This window comes from Miniopterus schreibersii (genome assembly GCF_964146895.1).
Source record: "Miniopterus schreibersii genome assembly, chromosome: 8".
Classification (NCBI taxonomy): domain Eukaryota; kingdom Metazoa; phylum Chordata; class Mammalia; order Chiroptera; family Miniopteridae; genus Miniopterus; species Miniopterus schreibersii.
In genome coordinates, this window is record NC_138109.1 from 47,674,529 (window position 1) to 47,693,102 (window position 18,574).

General features: G+C 34.9%; 1 protein-coding gene across 1 annotated transcript in view; it reads left to right on the forward strand.

Moving 5' to 3' along the window:
* The window catches only part of MSH4 (mutS homolog 4), a gene marked incomplete at both ends in the record, with an annotated part of 52,756 nt that overhangs the window by 29,653 nt on the left and 4,529 nt on the right, over window positions 1–18,574 (forward strand). The window contains 5 exons of the mRNA XM_081145370.1: window positions 1,534–1,734; window positions 5,035–5,153; window positions 6,482–6,610; window positions 16,810–16,984; window positions 18,355–18,443. Of these exons, the coding sequence (XP_081001496.1) occupies window positions 1,534–1,734; window positions 5,035–5,153; window positions 6,482–6,610; window positions 16,810–16,984; window positions 18,355–18,443 (713 nt within the window). The remainder of the gene's footprint in view (window positions 1–1,533; window positions 1,735–5,034; window positions 5,154–6,481; window positions 6,611–16,809; window positions 16,985–18,354; window positions 18,444–18,574) is intronic.

Sequence of the window (18,574 nt, forward strand, 5' to 3'; positions counted from 1 at the left end):
TATTTACTGAGAAATTGACAAATCAGAAAAAAACCCCAAAAATCTGCAAGAAATTTTAAAGGTTCCCAAAATAAGAAAGACTACAGAGCTGTTTCCTTGGTGAAAATTACAATGATCTAAATTTATAAAGTTTCAATCTGAAGACTCATTAGAAAAGCAGTGTGACTAATACTAATAGACACGAGAGAAATGAACCTCCAAAGTGAGCATTTTCTAAACTAGCTTCTTAGATCTGAGCATCCTAGAATCAAGGATTACATAACTTTATATATTTTATAATAATATATTATTTATAAGAATAAAGATAAAGAAACTTTAAATATATATAAAAAGAATTATATAATTTATTTTTGTACAGTCCTTAAATATAAGTGTTAAGCAATTTTCTAATATTAAATGAATAATTCAAATTATCCCCTTGAAATTTCTTATTTAACTTATCAATAATAACCATACTCTAGTACACAAATTTGCAGAACTAGTATGTGATAATTAAGGTTAAATAATTATGAACTTAATAACATTAAAATGTCTTCCTATAATCAGCAGTAACATTTCCAAAATATTATGCTAATTTTTTTGTAATGAGAATGACTATAAATATTTTTAAATATTTCTAAATTTTTATGTAAATGTTAACTTTTTAAATTAGTATTTTATAGGCCCAAACTTTTCAATCTTTTGTATTTCCTTTTGGATAAAGGACTTACCTCAGGGATCAGCTAATCTTAATAGTAGTTTTCTTAACTATTAAGATACTTGATGATGCTTCATTTTAATTTGAGAGGGACCATCTTGAATAATGAGTTTTTGGTGTTAAAAATATTTCAAAGTAATTAAAAATATTTTTTCTAACCAACTTCACTTTTATAATGAATGCTTTCAAGTTTATCCATGTGTTTCATCTAGAGTAATGCAACATTTTATATTCCTTCCTTCTCCCTTTACCTCAAAAAGTATCCATAGAGATCTGATCATTATTTGTTTCTATAAATTAACTACCTTTTGTGTATGTTTTCTGTAGCCTCTGAGATTTCATTTTAGATAAAATTTTATAAGGGTTTGGACATAAAATTATTTTTATATTTAGTTTCACTCTATGTTTATACCTCATTCGAAAAGCTAAGTATGCCAGATTTGAAATAATGCTTAAGGTGGGGATTAAGTAATGTGCAATTTTGTAGTACCAGTGATTGATTGTTATTTTAAAATTAGTATCAATGGCTAGTTGATTCTTCTTAATACAGATAAATCTGAAAATGTTATGAACTTTTTTGGAGCCTAGGATGACAGGGAACAAAATCCAAGAGTTCCCTGGAAGTGAATTAAAATGATGGTGTTTAGAGTGTGTCAGTTATAATTTAGAGGGATATATATAATTATATGTTATTTGGGATAAAATAATACCTTAATGTTATTGTTCAAAATTGACCCCAGTAAAATCACCAAGGTGTCACAGTGTACACACACCTCAAAATCTTTAAGTATAAATATAGACTAATCTTTCAAAAATCATTCTATTTTTTTCTTTAGTTCGGCCAGAGTTTACTGATACTTTAGCAATCAAACAGGGATGGCATCCCATTCTTGAAAGAATATCTGTGGAAAAACCTGTTGCCAACAATACCTATATTACAGAGGGGAGTAATTTTTTGATCATAACTGGACCAAATATGAGTGGAAAATCCACATATTTAAAACAGATTGCACTTTGTCAGATTATGGCCCAGATTGGTAAGTTGTGGCCTACTTTATAGTTACCAGTTCTGCTTCCCATTTAAAATGTTTTGTGCCTGATATTTTAGATCCTGGTATCTGATTAACCCAAGAACAGTTTGCGGTAGATTTTCTTACCTAAAAATTTATATAGTAGTTTCTAGTATGTAGACCATAACTTTTAGGATTTGGTATTTATTAAGCTTTATCTAGTTTTAGATTGGATTATAATAAAAATTTTGTGGAATATAACAGAAGTAGAGACTTCCTTACTATAACTGTTAATGTTGAATCAATTATTACTAAATTGAATATAATTATCAAAAACAAAACTTTGTTGTGAGAAAATGTGAAATAAGTAGGATAAACTGCTGCCTTTAATAACCCATATAAGATTTTTCCAAAGTTATAACATTGGTCAGATAAGCATTTCCCTTATTTAATTTAAGGGGATACCAATAACTTGTCCACAGCAATTGATACATTACACACATGTGCACACACATGCATATAAATGGCTGTCACTGACCCAACATTGTTGCATATTTCTTGGTGTAGAGGCACAAATTCTTGTCTCTGAAAACTGGGTTTCCTTGACACAGTATGAATCAGAGATTAGAGGATTGGTCCTAATGCTGTGGTTCTCAACCATGGGTGATTTGGTTCCCCTCTCCCCCTGTTATTAGGCAATATTTGAAGACATTTTTGGTGTCACAACTGAAGGGACTGTAGAGTGCAGGGATGCTGCTAAACATCCTGCAATGCACAGGACAGCTTCCCTTCCCCTTCCACCTCCACAAACACAAGAAAGATTTACCCAGCCGAAGTTGTTAGTAAGTGCTGTGTTTGAGAAATCCTGGTCTAAAGTAATGATTGTAAGGGAAATACAACAATGATAACATTAATGGTACACTGCTGATTTACCCTTTTTACTGAGAAAGAAAATTGGAGATGAATGAATGAATGATAAATATTTTATTGAGTTTATAGTTTTATTGGAATTAAAAGAACATCTTAGCTAATTTCCCTCTCCTTATAAGAATACAGATTCATATGTAACATAATCCTACTTGTGTTTGAATAGTTATGAGGAGCTGTGTCCTTTAAAAAACAAGCTATCCAATTATTGACAGCACTAATTGTGAGAGCATTCATTATATTGAATTGAAATTTGACTTACTCTAACTTCTACTCCTAATTCTTATCTTCTGTGCATCACAGAATAATCTAGTCTGCCCTAATAATAGCCCTTCACATATTTGAAGAAAATTATTATACTTCTCTTTTCACTGTCTATCTTAAACCTCTGAAATATCTAAAAGTTTATATAATATCTCATATGATCCTATCATAAAGGAAACAGTAGGATTTGAAATGCATGGAAGTTGCCGTAGCCGGTTTGGTTCAGTGGTTAGAGAGTCGACTGGTGGACTGAAGGGTCCCAGATTCGGTTGCAGGCTCAGCCCTGATTGGGGCTCATGCCGGAGGCAACCAATCAATCAATCAATCAATCAATCAATCAATCAATCAATCAATATCTCTCTCTCTCTCTCTCTCTCTCTCTCCCCCTCCCCCCCCTTCCCCTTCCCTCTCTCTCCTCTTCCCTCTCTCCCTCTCTCTCTTTCCCTTCCACTCTCTCTGAAAAGCAATGGAAAATATATCCTCAGGTGAGGATTTAAAAAAAAAAAAAAAAAGCATAGAAGTTAAGAACATAGGCTTTGGAACTACAGTTAGTTTTTCAAGTTACTAGTTATGTGATCTTAGGCAAATTATTTAACCTCCTTAGTTTTCCTGTCTGTAAATGAAAATTCTAATAGTACCTGCTTCTGAGAATAGTTGTAAAGATTGAAATAATGTATATAAAATGATTCGGACTCAAGGGAAGAGTATGAGAAAGAAGGAGACTTCTCAGGCAGAGATTAAGAACATGTTCTTAAGCATAGAAGCAAAAAAAAAAAAAAAAGTATGATAGTCCCAAGGAACTATAAGGAATCCAGAGGCCTTGTAGTTCCTTTGCTTTGTAGAACAAAGATGGGCTGTGAGAAGTAGCATGGAATAAAACTGGAGAGATGGGCAGGGGTCAGATTGTGAAGGGCCTTAGGAACTTAACTAAGGAGAATGAACTTCATCCAGAAATCTGTAGGGAGCTATTGAAATTTAGGCAAGAGAATGGCATGATCGGATTTGACTTTAGATCACTCTGGTTGATGTATGGTTAGATGCGAGCCAGACCAGAAGCAAAATACCAGCCAGGAGGCTTCTGTAATAATTTAGATAAATGTTAGGAGCCTTTTTGGTGGAGGTAAGAGAGAGGAGAAAACATAAACATATGTCATATATGCTGTATTTTGTACTTGGTACTTTCACATTTATTTTCCCACTTACACCTTCTGATAATCCTATAAATTATATTTAAGAAATCTGTTTTCTGAGGGGCAGTCATCATTACTGTTATTATTATTAGTAGAAGAATCCTGATTTTTGCTTTCTTTTGCTACTCCTCCTTATTTCTCAGAAGTATACCCCATTCTTCATCCTTAACTTTATTTTAAACCCTGGAATAGTCTGGCTGTGTTTTTTTACTCCCATTACTTCACCATTTTGTCTATATTGAGTTCTGTATACTTGATACTTTTCCCATTCAACTTTTTGTATATTTTTATCTTCTTATGACTTCAGAATGCCTTTTATATGCCATTTCATTTAGAGGTAATTGTATTAATCAGATAGACTTGTTTTCAAAAGATGAATATTTTAGATTGGTTAGCTTGATAACTTCTCAGGCAGAAACAGTCTCGTAAATGAAAATTCAACTTTCAAAAAAATTAAATATTTTACTTTCATTCTGATTGTATTTCTGTACATTTCTACTAACAGATATTTTCTAATATATTTTTTCAATAATGATTTTATCTTTTATCAACTTTAGCTTTATAAGCATTTTCCTCAAATTTTTATACTTTGAATGTTCTTTATCATCTAACTATTACTTAAAATTTTTATCACAGTTATAACAAACCTTTCTAATGTACTTGAGTCTATACGATTTTATTTGAACTTCCAAATAACTTTGGACAATAGATAGGGCAAGTATTCTATTTTATATATGAAAAAGACTGGGAGAATTTAAGTGCTGCCCAAGGTTATACAATAAATAACATAGCTAGGGCCATGTTTTCTAACTCCATATCCAGTGATATTTCCACCACATAATCCTTAGATAGGCTAGTAAATAATCTGAGGTGGTGGAAAGTGCAAAATGTTAGTACTAATATTTTACAAAAACATTTCAGTTTACTTTGATCTTATATTCTACAGGATCATATGTTCCAGCAGAATATTCTTCCTTTAGAATTGCTGAACAGATTTTTACAAGAATCAGTACTGATGATGATATAGAAACAAATTCATCAACTTTTATGAAGGAAATGAAAGAGGTACCCAAACTAAACTTTTCTTATGTTACAAACATTAAATTCTGCCACTAATGGTCGGTCAATCATCATGTAAGAAAGTATTCTTAAACTAAAACATGCAGATGTGCATATACTACCCTACAAGAGCCAGAGGGCAGTCAAAGACAGCTTCCTAATTTCTGTCTTATGTGGAAATGGCAATGAATGTTTTATTGAAAAACAGTTTTAAAGAAAAAGCTAGTGTTCTTTAATGATAAAAATGTACTTTCATGTTTTCATATGGGATACATGGACGTCTTCTCAGAAAGTGATGACCTGTTCAGGAACATTTTACATAGTATCTATTGTTCCTCTATAAAAGATCACTGTGTTAGAAGTCTTTTAAAAATCATCCTATATTCTGTGCTCTTATAGAATTTTTACTTCCTGTAACAGAGTATTTATCATCACCTATTTCTGATTTGAGCAAATGTCAAGTTGGCTTGAAGGGCTAAAGGAATTCAGTATAGCTGTTGGCCTATCTTTAGTAGGTAGGACTTATTGGATCACTATACAGTTGGCTAATTTTCTGTAGGTAGAATAAAGTTATTGTTTGCCCACAGTATATGATGTTTATATAATTATTTAGTATGTATTGAATATCTATGGGAGAATATAGCAGTATAGTAGGTGATTAAGTTATATTTTTAAATAGTCCTATCTCTCAAGAAGCTTAGACCCATACATAGCAAGGTAAAATGGCCATGAAGGTTACTGTTGTGTGATTACATAATAAAGGTGGAATTCTGTTTCTTGAGAAGGAGATTAATAATCTTCAGTGGAGAAGGAACATCTGTTAAAGTCTTGGTCTTTGTTGGACATGGATTTAAATTTACTTGTTTAACCAGGAATCTGTGGACTTTGATTGGATGCTTTTTCCGAAAATTTTCTTTCCATATATACAGGCTATGGAGAAGTTACAATAAGTTTGGGGTACAGTTCTGAGTATTTTATGAAAAATGATTAGTCATTTATGGAGAAGAAAATGACCATCTTTATGCTTTATTTAAACAGTTAATTCATTGTTTTGCTTATTTCACTGTATCTAAAACATCAATATTTTTAGATGCTGGTTATTTATTCTTTTGTCTGATACACCTATGCTTATGTCTATATACATATCAGCTATTCTATTAGAATTATTAGTCATGAGATTTTTAGAAAGCAGTATGTTAGCTTCTGCTCAGCTGAATTTCTCTATAAAAATATATTTCAGATGAACTAATAAAGAGACTGGATTTTTCCTCATTTTTTTTATGATAGTGACAGCCATTTGGCTATAATGAATAGGATGAAATTATATTTTTCAGATAGCATATATTCTGCATAATGTTAATGACAGATCACTCATATTAATTGATGAACTTGGCAGAGGTACTAATACAGAAGAAGGAATTGGCATTTGTTATGCAGTTTGCGAATATCTGCTGAGCTTAAAGGTATTATTCTCTATTTGTTTTAAGTATATTAATGTTGAGACCTTTTTAAAAAAAATATTTTAATTGACTTTAGAGATAAGGAGAGGGAGAGAGAGATAGAAACCTCAATGATGAGAGAGTCACTGATCGGCTGCCTCCTGCACTGCACTCCCCCTGCTGGGGATCAATCCCAAAACCCAGGCATGTGTCCTGACCAGAAATTGAACTGACACCTCCTGGATCATAGGAAGATGCTCAACTGCTGAGCCACACAGGCCAGGCAAGTCCTTTTTTGATGTATCCTATATATATTTTTCATGATTAGATTTTACAGGCATACAGATAGCTCTTTAAACAATTTTAGGTAATAAATACTAGAGCATTTACATTTTTGTTACTTTATTTCTGATGGAAGTGGGAATGGTTGGAAGGATAGTTATAACATAAAGGAAAGGAGGAAATTAAGAAATACAAATAATGTTAGAACTAGTTGCTTGCAAAACATGAAAGCATTTTAATAATTGTCTCCATGTGTAATAACATTGACTATGATGTCACAGCATGAAATGAAACTAGGCATCAGAGGTCACTTTATGAAAAGTGTGTTTTACCTGAGAATTCATTCCTTTAAAGAAAATGTGTTTTTCCCCCACAAATCAATTATATAAAACAAACTATGATTTTTGCTCTATTAAGCTAATTTGTCAAATACGTTTTAGATCATCACTCATATATATTCAGATATGAAAAAAAACTTAAATAAAAATATTTTTTCACATTTAAAGTACCTTAAAATACCCCTAAGATGAGAGTCCATAATGATTTATTATACCTTAATAGACCTTAAATGAAAGTTCATAATGATTTATTATATAGAATGAGAAAAATATTATTTTATACTTAAAGTTATGTGATGAGTCAAAAGTAACATTATTGGGTAACATTAGTCTTTGTAATTCTGAAACTATGTCACTCGATTAGAATTTCTCATATAAGAGAGATGTGTATATTAGTTGTTAGGATTAAAAGTTAATTAGTGTCTGTGATGGCTAATTTTATGTTAACTTGACTGGACAACAGAGTATCCCAGGGACATTTGATCAAAGAATATTCTTGGTGTATCTGTAAGGGTGTTTCTGGATGAGGTTAGTATTTGGATTGGTAGAATGAGTAAAGGAGATTTCACTCTCCAGTGTAGGTGGGCCGCATTCAATAAGTTTTGAATGGGATCCAGTTGAAGTCCTGAATAGAACAAAAAGTCCTGGGAATAAGAGGTAACTCCATCTGCCTGTCTGCCTTCATTCATTCTGGGATACTGGTTCTTTCCTACCTTCAGACTCAAACAAATATTAGCGCTTTCTGGGTCTTGAGCCTGCCAACATTTGGACTGAAACTACACCATCAGCTCTCCTGAATCTCCAGCTTACTGATCGCAGATCTGGGCACTTGTCAGTCTCCATAATCACATGAGCCAATTTCTTAAAATAAATCTCTCTCTCCCTCTAAACACACACACACACATCTATTCTGTTTCTTAGGGAAAACTTGAATAATACAGATTTTGGTATCAAGAGTGGTTCTAAAGGATCATAATTTTAAGGAGGAGCTTTCTGAATTGGTTCTGGGGTTTCTGAAACTGACTCTCTAATATGATTAATTAAGATACTAATGACTCTAGTTCCAGCAGTAAAGAAAGCACTGGTAATCCATAGCACGACCTGGCAATAGAAATATGCAAAATATCACCATTGGATACTCTTAATCAACCACTTATGAGGAGCAAGGAGCTGGGTGACTATATATGATACTTTCAAATATTTTTGGCAAACTAACAAATATGAGATTGGCTAGTTGCTCCTAATGTTACTGGACAAAATGGGGAAAGAAAAGAAGGAGCTTAGGAATTCAAATGCCTGCATAAATCTCTATATAAATGACCTGAAAGCTTCTATATGTGCCCTGAAGGAGTCTCTTACCTCCTGTAGCCACAGGACTGAGATAACTGAAAATCCAACCCAAATCTCATCCTATGACTGGCTGAATTACTATGCAGGTTGAATTCTTAGCCACATGGTAGCAACTCTATTATTAAAGTGAGAACATTGATTAGGAAGAAATGGGATCCTACAAGTTGAAATGGGGACATGTGGGAAGACCCTGATGAAATTCTGATGAGTCGTTTTTGTCAGAAGAGGCTTCTCTAGCCTCAGTGGGAGTAGCTTCGACACCCCATCTGAGTGGATTAACAGTAATCCTGAAGAAGCAGTAATGGCCTCCCCTAAGGCAGTTGTCATGTAAAACAGTGTTGATTTTCCTTAGGATCCATTCCTAGCAACCTTCTTTGCTTCTAGACCATAACTAGATGCAGGTCCTAGCAGGCCCCTAAAGGTGAGGTACAAAGTATGGTCCATGAGTTGGTACACTGACTATACGTCAAAAAAACTACTTGACTGTTCTAATTTATGCAGATAGAAATCTGGGGAACGTGTGAAACTGGATATTAAGGATATGGGATAATCATAGAAGGAGCATAAAGTTGGATCAAACTGAATTTATTGATACGGACTCGCTCGGCAGAGCTTTTGCATTTAATGTTGCAATGTGGGATGTTTGGTTGGTTGGTTGAAACATGAACCAAAAGGTTGCCCATGGTGAGTTGGAAGTGTTGGACTGCCTTGTTTTAATGTAGAGATCTCGATTTAAGAAATGTCTAAACCTGTAGAGAATTTTTATGAGTTTATTTGAGCCAAACTGACATGTGCTGGGGAGCAAGATCCCAAGTGCTCTGGGGAATAAGTTTTGCAGTTTCTTTTATGCATTTGAAATTAAGGGGGGAACATAAAGAAGATTACATGGAGGTGGGGAAAAAAGCAAGGTGGGGATTGGATTACAAGATAGTTAAAATTACGTAGTTTCTTGAGAGTTAATACCCCCTTCTAGGGGTATTACTTCTGATATTTCAAAGGTATGTTAACCTAGATGCACAAGAGCAATAGACAGGGCTGGCTTAAAATCTTTCATGAAAGAAGTTATAGTCCTGGGGCATGACTACTCACCAGGACTTGCCCAGTTAGGAATTTATGATCAGATGCCCTGTGAGGTTACTTTCCATAGACCACCCCCCCCTTTTTTTTTTTTCATTCACAGAGGAAGGGATTCAAAAGCTTAGGGAAATTGGGATGTTATTGTGGATTTATCATTTAAGACCCACTTACCCGCCCTGGACAAGTCCAAAAAACATAACTTTCACCATGACTTTGAGAAAAAAATTTGTGAGAGAGCCCAGGCATCCTTGAAGAGCTCTGTTATTGCTTTTCTCTGTACGCCAGACCTTGCAGTGGAAAGTGCAGTCACTGAATTTGGAACCCTAAATATAAGGAAGTAATTGGATCTCAGTGTGGTAGGATCCAATTGATGACACTCAACCACCAAAGGCAAAGTTGGTGAGGCTACCAAAACAGCAGAGCCAAAGCAGCAATCAGAATAGTCTTAACTTCAGACCTGTGGCATTGGCTAGTTGATCATGGTGTCTCTAGAAGTGAAATAGATAGGAAGCTTATTAAATTCTTACTTGTACTGTATAAGCACAAAAGTTTTAGGTCAAGTGAACAAAAGTCTGTCTTGAATCATAAAAACAGAGAGTCATAGCCCCTCAAGCATTTCTAGACTTGAGCCAGTTTATAGACCTAGAACCTCTTAAATGAAGGGGAAGCCAGATCCCCTTGAGGAAGGATTCTGGTACACTGCCAAAAATTTATTCTCTTAATCGTTCTCCCAGCCTTTTCTAAAGGGACTTATGCCATTTTACCAGGATAACTGAATTGGGGGAAAGGAAATAATCAGACATTTTGAGGACTATTGGCCACTGGATCTAAACTGACTATAATTCCAGGAGACCCAAAACTCACTGTGGTCTACCAGTTAGTAGGGGCTTATTGAAGTCAGGTGATAAATGGAGTTTTTAGCTCAGGTCTCTCTCACACTGGGCCCAGTGGATTCCCAGCTTGTCCTGTGGGAAGAAGTGCAGAGGTGAAAGATGCAAAGGTGGTGATTCCCTGCACATCTCCATTCCAGTCATGTATTTGGTCTGTGCAGAAGACAGATGGATCTTAAAGAATGACAGTGGATTATTGTCACCTTAACTGTGTGGTGGCTATAATTGCAGCTGCTGTATCAGATGAGGTTTCATTGCTTGAGCAAATTAAAACATCCCCTGATACCTTGTATGCAGCTAATTGGTCTAGCCAGTGCTTTTTTTCTTTATACCTGTCAATCAAGACCACCAGAAGCAGATTGCTTTTAGCTGGCAATATCAGCAATACATCTCCAACTTCATGGGTATATCAACTCTAACTCTATGTCATAATTTAGTTTGCAAGGACCTTGATCACTTAACCTGCCACAACATACTAAACTGGTCCATTAAATTGATAACATTATGGTGATTGGATCTAGTAAGCAAGAAGTAGCAAGTACTCTAGATTTATTGGTAAGACACCTGTGTGTTAGATGGGGGAAATAAATGTGACAAAAGTACAGGGGCCTTTTATCTCAGTGAAATTTCTAGAATCCAGTCATATAGGCATGTTAAGATATCCCCATGTTGAAGTGAAGCATAAGTTTTTACATTCAGACCCTCCAGCTGTAAAAGAGACAATTGTCCTTTGAATTTTAGAGGCAACGTAGTCCTTATTTGGATGTGTTACTCTGGCTCATTCACCAAGTGACCTGAAAACTGTTAGTTTTGAGTAGGGCCCAAAACAAAAGAAGGCTCTACAACAGGTTCAGCTGTGCAAGTTGCTCTGCTACTTAGGCTGCATGACCAAGCAGTGCCAATTGTGCTTGAAGTATTAATGGCAGATGGAGATGCTGTTTGGAACCTTTGGCAGGGCCTTGTAGGTTGATTATAGCACAGGGCATTGGAGTAAGCCCTATCATCCTTTGTGGATAACTACTCTACTTTTGAAAAACAACTCTTGGCCTGCTACTGTGCCTTAGTAGAGATTGAATGATTAGCCATGGGCCACCAAGTTATTATGCAACCTGAACTGCCCATCATGAACTGGGTATTATCTAACCCACCAGCCATAAAGTTGGGTGTGCATAGCAGCACTCCATTATCAAATGGAAGTGATTATGGGTGATCAAGCCTAAGTCAGTGCTGAAGGTATAAGTAAGTTACATGAAGAAATGGCCTAAATGCTCATGGTCCCCACATCTGCTACATTGCTTTTTCTCTCAGCCTGCACCTCATGGAGAATCCCCTATGATCCATTGACAGAGGAAGAGAAGACTGTTCTGGTTTACAGATGGTGTTGCACAATATTCAGGTGCCACTGGAAAGTGGACAGGTGCAGAACTACTTCCCTTTTCTGGGACATCCCTGAAGGACAGTGGTGAAGGGAAATTGCCTGAGTGGGCAGAATTTCAAGCAGAGTACCTACTTGTTCATTTTGCTTGGAACATGAAATGGCCAGATGTGTGATTATATACCAGTCTATGCACTGTGGCCAATGGTCTGGCTGCGACTTGGAAGTAACATGCTTAGAAAATTGGTGACAAGGAAATTTTGGGAAGAGGTACGTGGATAAATCTCTCTTATAGGAAAAAAATGTGAAGATAATTTGTGTTCTATGAGAATACTCAACCAAAATGTGGCTCAGCAGAGGAAGATTTTAATAATCTAGTGGTTAGGATGGTCTGTTCTGTGGATACCAGTCAGCCTCTTTCACCAGCCACTCCTGTCATTGCCCAATGGACTCAGGAACACAGTGGCTGTGGTGGCATGGATAGAGGTTATACGTGGACTCAGCAACATAGATTTCCACTCACCATGGCCAATCTGACTAGAGCCACTACTGAGCGCCCAGTTTGTCAGCATCAGAGACCAACACTGAGCCTTTAATATGACACCATTCCCAAAGGTGATCAGCCAGCTGCCTGGTGGCAGGTGGATTACATTGGACCACTTCCATCATGAAAGGGGCAGCAATTTGTTCTTATTGGAGTAGGTAATTACTCTAGATACAGATTTGCCTTCTTTGAATATATTCTGTCCAAACTACCACCCTTGAATTTAATAGAATGCTTTATCCACCATTGTGGTAGTCCACACAGAATTGTTTTTGATCAAGAACTCACTTCCTTGCAAATGAAGTGCAGCAATGGGCCTGTGTTCATGGAATTCACTGGTCTTATCATGTTCCCCAGCCGCTGCCTTGATAGAACAGTGAAATGACCTTTTGAAGACTCATTTTCAGTGCCAGCTAGGTGGCAATATCTTGTGGGGCTATAGCAAGGTTCTCCAGAAACCTGTGTATGCACTGAGTCATTGTCTAATATATGATGCTGTTTCTCCCATATACAGTGGTACCTCAGTTTTCTAATGTAATCCATTCTGGAAGACCATTCGAATTCTGAAACATCTGAAAACCAAGGGCTCAACAGCCGACAGCTAGGCCTCAGGATCTTGCACTAGCTGAAGCCGTGTGGCATGTTCGAATTCCAAGGCGTGTTCGAAACTGAAGCATTTACTTCTGGGTTTATGGCATTTGTAAACCGAAATGTTCATCGACAGAGACAGTTGAAAACTGAGATACCACTGTATAAGTTTCATGGGCCTAGGAATCAAGAAGTGAGAGTAGCACCACTTACTATTACCCTTAGTGCCCCATTAGCAAAATATTTGCTTCCTATTCCCATGATTTCATGCTCTGCTGGCCTAGAGATCTTAGTTCCAAAGAGAGAACTTGCTTCTACCAAGAGACATAACAATGATTCCTTTCAGTTGGAAGTTAAGACTGCCTCCTGGCCACTTTGGGTCTTCATACCTCTGAATCAACAAGTGTAGAAGAGAATTACTATGTTGGCTGTAGTTATTGGTCCTGTCAAAGGGAAATTGGATTACTGCTCCACAATGAAGGTAAGAAAGACTACGTCTGGAATATAGGAGGTCCCTTAAGGTGTCTTGTAGTATTACCATGCCTTGTGATTATGGTCAGTTATCTAGAGCAACCCAATCCAGGCATGACTACTAATGGTCCAGAGCCTTCAGTAATGAGGGTTTCGGCCACTCCGCTAAAGAACCATGACCAGCTGAGGTGCTTACTGAAGTCAAAGGGAATATGAAATGGAGAGTGAAAGAAGGCAATTTTAAATACTAGCTATGACCATGTGACTAGTTGTGGATAAGGATAGTAATACTCATGAGTAATGGGTATTTCTCTTTTATTTTTCTATGCTTGTGTGTATCTTTGTTTTCTTCCCTCTCTTATTTTCTTACCATGTAATAAACATGGATTGACTTTATATCATAGTTTCTTTAAGTATTGTTAACTTTATATGATAGGATAGCTGTTTCATATTAGGCAGAAGTATGAACTTGTTGTCTTTATTTGGAGAATAAGTATGGTTTTAAGAGATGTGTACAGATGCCAGATTAACAACGGTTGAACTTCTCTGATGGTTGATTTTTTTTCACACTAAAAAGAGAGTAATAATATATCTTAATATCATCAATTATACAAGTGGTGTTCAAATTTTAATTGTTTAATAAATGAATTTTTATAATTTTTTGTTTGAATCAGATCTAGACAAGACACACCAATTGTGATTGGTTAACATATCTTTTAGATATCCTTTAAAGATTCTCCCTCTGCCCCTCTCTTTTTTTAAAATTTATTTTTCAATTATAATTGACATACAATATTATTGTGATGGTTAATTTTATGTATCAACTTGACTGTGCTATGGAGTACCCAGACATTTGCTCAAACATTATTCTGGATATATCTGTGAGGGTGCTTTTGGATGAGAGTAGTATTTGAACTTATAGAATAAGTAAAGCATATTGCCTTCCCTAATGTTGGTGGGCCCCACTCAATCAGTTTTGAGTGGGGCCCAGTTGGAGGCCTGAATAGAGCAAAAAAGCCGACCTTCTCAGGAGCAAGAGGGAATTATTCCTGCCTGTCTTCCTTTAAACCAGGACATTAGTTCTTTTCTACCTTCAGACTTGAACTGAAACATTGGCTTTTTATGGGCCTTGAGCATGCCTGCCTTTATATAAGAACCACCCCATTAGCTCTCCTGGATCTCTAGCTTGCTTACTGTAGTAGATCTTGGAATTTGTGAGCCTCCATAATTACAAGAACTAATTCCTTTAAATCATGGTTTAAAGGAATCATTAATTCCTTTAAATCAATCAATCTTTATATATATGTATACATATACATATATACACATATAGTAGGAGATATATATATCTCCTATTGGTTCTGTTTCTTGAGAGACCCCTGACTAATACAATATCCATTTCTGAGGTGTAATAGCTGAGAATAATGCTTTTAGTAATCCTTTTGAATAGCTGTCTTAGTTTGGACTGCTATAACACAATACTATAGACTGGGTGGCTTATAATCAGAAATTTACTTCTCATAATTCTGGAGGCCGGAAGTCTAAGACCAGACTTCCAGTATGGTTGAATTCTGGTAAGGACCCTCTTCCAGGTTGCAGTCTGCTGACTTCTCATTGTATCCTCGCATAGCAGAGAGGACAAGAGAGCTCTCTGGGGTCTGTTTTATAAGAGCACTAATCCCATTCATGAGGGCTCCATCCTCATGACCTAATCAAAGGCCCCTCATCCTAATACCATCACACAGGGGTTATGATTTGAACATTTGAATGGGGGACACACAAATATTATGTTCATAACAATTTTTTTCTACTATAAAAATTTAATAAAATTATAATTATTGCTACTTACATTTAAGGAACTTAAAGTTAGTTATTATTTTTCAAACCTAGAATTTTACTGCCAAGCACAATCCTTGCAATATATAGGCCCCAAATAATTGTTATATTGAATTAACCTGAATATAAAGAGTTTACAAAGTTACCATAATACATTGGTTTGATATATAAATTTTGAGGACATTATTTTATTATGAACATGGTCCCTAACTTCTAAATAGTTTATTGGGTTTCTAAATATTTTCCTGTTGCTTTATAAATTTGGTTATTTACATTCCCCTTGGATTTGGTCAGTAGATAGTTGGTATTTTTCATTTTTCTGTCATATACAAAATTACTCCTTCCCTTGCCACCCTCATTCCACAGTGGATAACCATTTGCCAGTCAAACATTTTCTTTTTAATGTCTTAATATTTTAATTCTCCACTGATAACCTATTTATTTTCTCACTGGTAATATCTTAAAATATAGTCAACTATTCAAATTCCTATCTGCTTTAGTAACTCTGGGTAAGAAACCATGGTCTGGTCATAAGACACTTGAACTACCTCGATCAAAATCACCTAAAGTACTAAGGGAAAATACAGTTTCCTAGGGACCCTTGTTACAGCTTCTGCTTGAGAATTTCAGGGGGATAAGTACCGAGAATTTGCATATTTAACAAGCTCCCCAAGGAATTACTAAAGTTTGAGAATCATTGTCCTAAGTAATTTTCTCAGTCCTTTTTTCCCCTATAAATACCTAACCCAAATATAATGCAAATATAAAAACTTAAAAAGCTTTGCAATTTCAAGTACCTAATACAATCCATTGATTCCATTGTTCAGAAACTACTTACATGGAGAGAAGATGCTTTTAAAGTATTTTTTTTTTAATTTGAGGGAAATGTTATGATTTTGTTTGTGGATTGCTTCTCTAATAAATGATTCCTTGCCTGGCCAGACGTGGCTCAGCGGTTGAGCATCGACCTAGGATCCAGGAGATCATGGTTCGATTCCTGGTCAGGGCACATGCCCGGTTTGCGGGCTCAATCCCCAGTTGGGGACATGCAGGAGGCAGCCGATCAATGACTCTCTCATCATTGATGTTTCTATCTCTCTCTTCCTCTCCCTCATTCTCTCTGAAATCAATAAAGATATATTTAAAAAAAAAAAAGATTACCTAATAGGTTTATTTCTGATAAGCTTCATTTTTTTCAATATCTTCAGACTTTTTTCTAGGATTCCACTTTTGGACTTGTTCCCTTTCCCATATGTAACATAATTGTGTATGTATAAACATATTCTTCATTGAATATAAACTTTTAAAACATTTAAAAATGAATTGACCATGTTAGCCTTAAAATTATTAGTTTTATTTCTACATTCTGCTAAGCTACTTGGAAAACTGAACTAAATTTTATGTTTAAGTAGTTAAAATAGAATTTTCTCATTCATTTAAAAAGTATTGAAATTCATTATTCTATATTCTAGGCATTCACACTGTTTGCCACACATTTCTTGGAACTATGCCATATAGATGTCCTGTATCCTAATGTAGAAAACATGCATTTTGAAGTTCAACATGTAAAGAATATCTCAAGGAATAAAGACACAATCTTGTATACCTACAAACTTTCTAAAGGATTCACAGAAGAAAAGAATTATGGTATTACATGTAGAAATTATATCTATATACTGAAACTACATATTCTCATAAGAGAAAATTTCTTTTCCCCTTTACTTGGCTGTCAGTCTAAGTAACTTTCTCATTTTTTTGAGAGCTTATATGCTCTAAGACTGTTTTCTATGTCAAACTAATATATTTTAAGCTTATTTTTAAACTTATATTAACCAGTAGCTATGTAGAATTATAACACATGAAGGCCCCAGAAGTATTAGTATCTATCCTTAGAAAAATGTAGTTTAGTTTATATTTGCAAGTTATATAATGAATTGAAAATTATGTATTTCTTACATGCTCTTTAGGTGACAGGGTTCTTTCTCTGTTTTTCAGAAGTTGGGAACTTGATCATTAAATCTAAAGTCTTAAAATGGGGTATATTACCAAAGCATATGCTATTCATAAACTTGGTTACATATTTTCTATCTACATTGTTTTTAACATGTGTGAAATCTCATGGTTTCAGAGAATTTTCAATTGACGTATACATATAAAGCTCCAAAAATTATTTTAGCTATAAATGTGACCCTTGTAAGGGGGGAAGGGAAGCATCTTTTTTTTTTTTTTTTGGCCATTTGAAATAGGAAATCAAATAGATAGCTTAATTTCTATCAGATGTTTATCTTTATAAGCCTCAATTTCATCTGTTAAATGGGGATAATCTTCCATATATGTGGGCTTGTGAAGATTAAATGAATTATCAAATATGAACTAAGTATAGTGCCTAGCAATTACTAACTTCTGAGTAAAAGTTAGTGTGCTTCTATTATTCTAAAGAATAAATAAAATAAATTGTTAGCACACAGTAGAAAGCATATATGGCATTTATACAATAAAGTTAAGCTCTGAGAACATGAGACTACTAGTTGGTACTTTGAATTTGCATGAAGAGTAATCACCTACTGTTATATCTTCTGAGAAATTCCCCTCTCATTGATCTTCTAGATAGAGGAATATTCAGCTGTACGGTCATCTCTGTGACTAAACTTTCTCTTCCCTTGCAAAACTTATATATACTTTGACCTTCTGTTAACCAACTGCTTTTGTAGTTGGTCAATGTTATTACTATTATTCAATTTTCTAATTACCTCTTTTCCTTTCCATAACATATTTTCCTGTATCTCAGAGGTATCTTGAGAGATAATTGATCTAATTTGTCTACTATGCCTTGAATATGTAATTAAATCTTATAATTAGTAAGTTGAATTTTTGAAAACTAATTTTGAGAATTTTCAAGTAGTAAGAAGTGTCTGAGAAGGGAAGTTTAAATCTGTGAAGAAAAGATTAATGCTGGTTACAAGGAAACAATGATACCAGTAATAATAATATTGAAGCCCCATTGTTTATAATTTTAGGATTAAAAGCTGCAGAGGTGTCATCACTCCCACCATCAATTGTCTTGGATGCTAAAGAAATCACAACTCAAATTACCAGACAAATTTTGGTAAGAAACTTTTTAGCAATAGTAATTGTTTTTCAAATTCAAGAAAATGCTTCTAGTGTACATGTTTACAATGGCCTTGGATTTAAATATATAATTATTCATATTAATAATTAAAATATTTAAAATAGTTT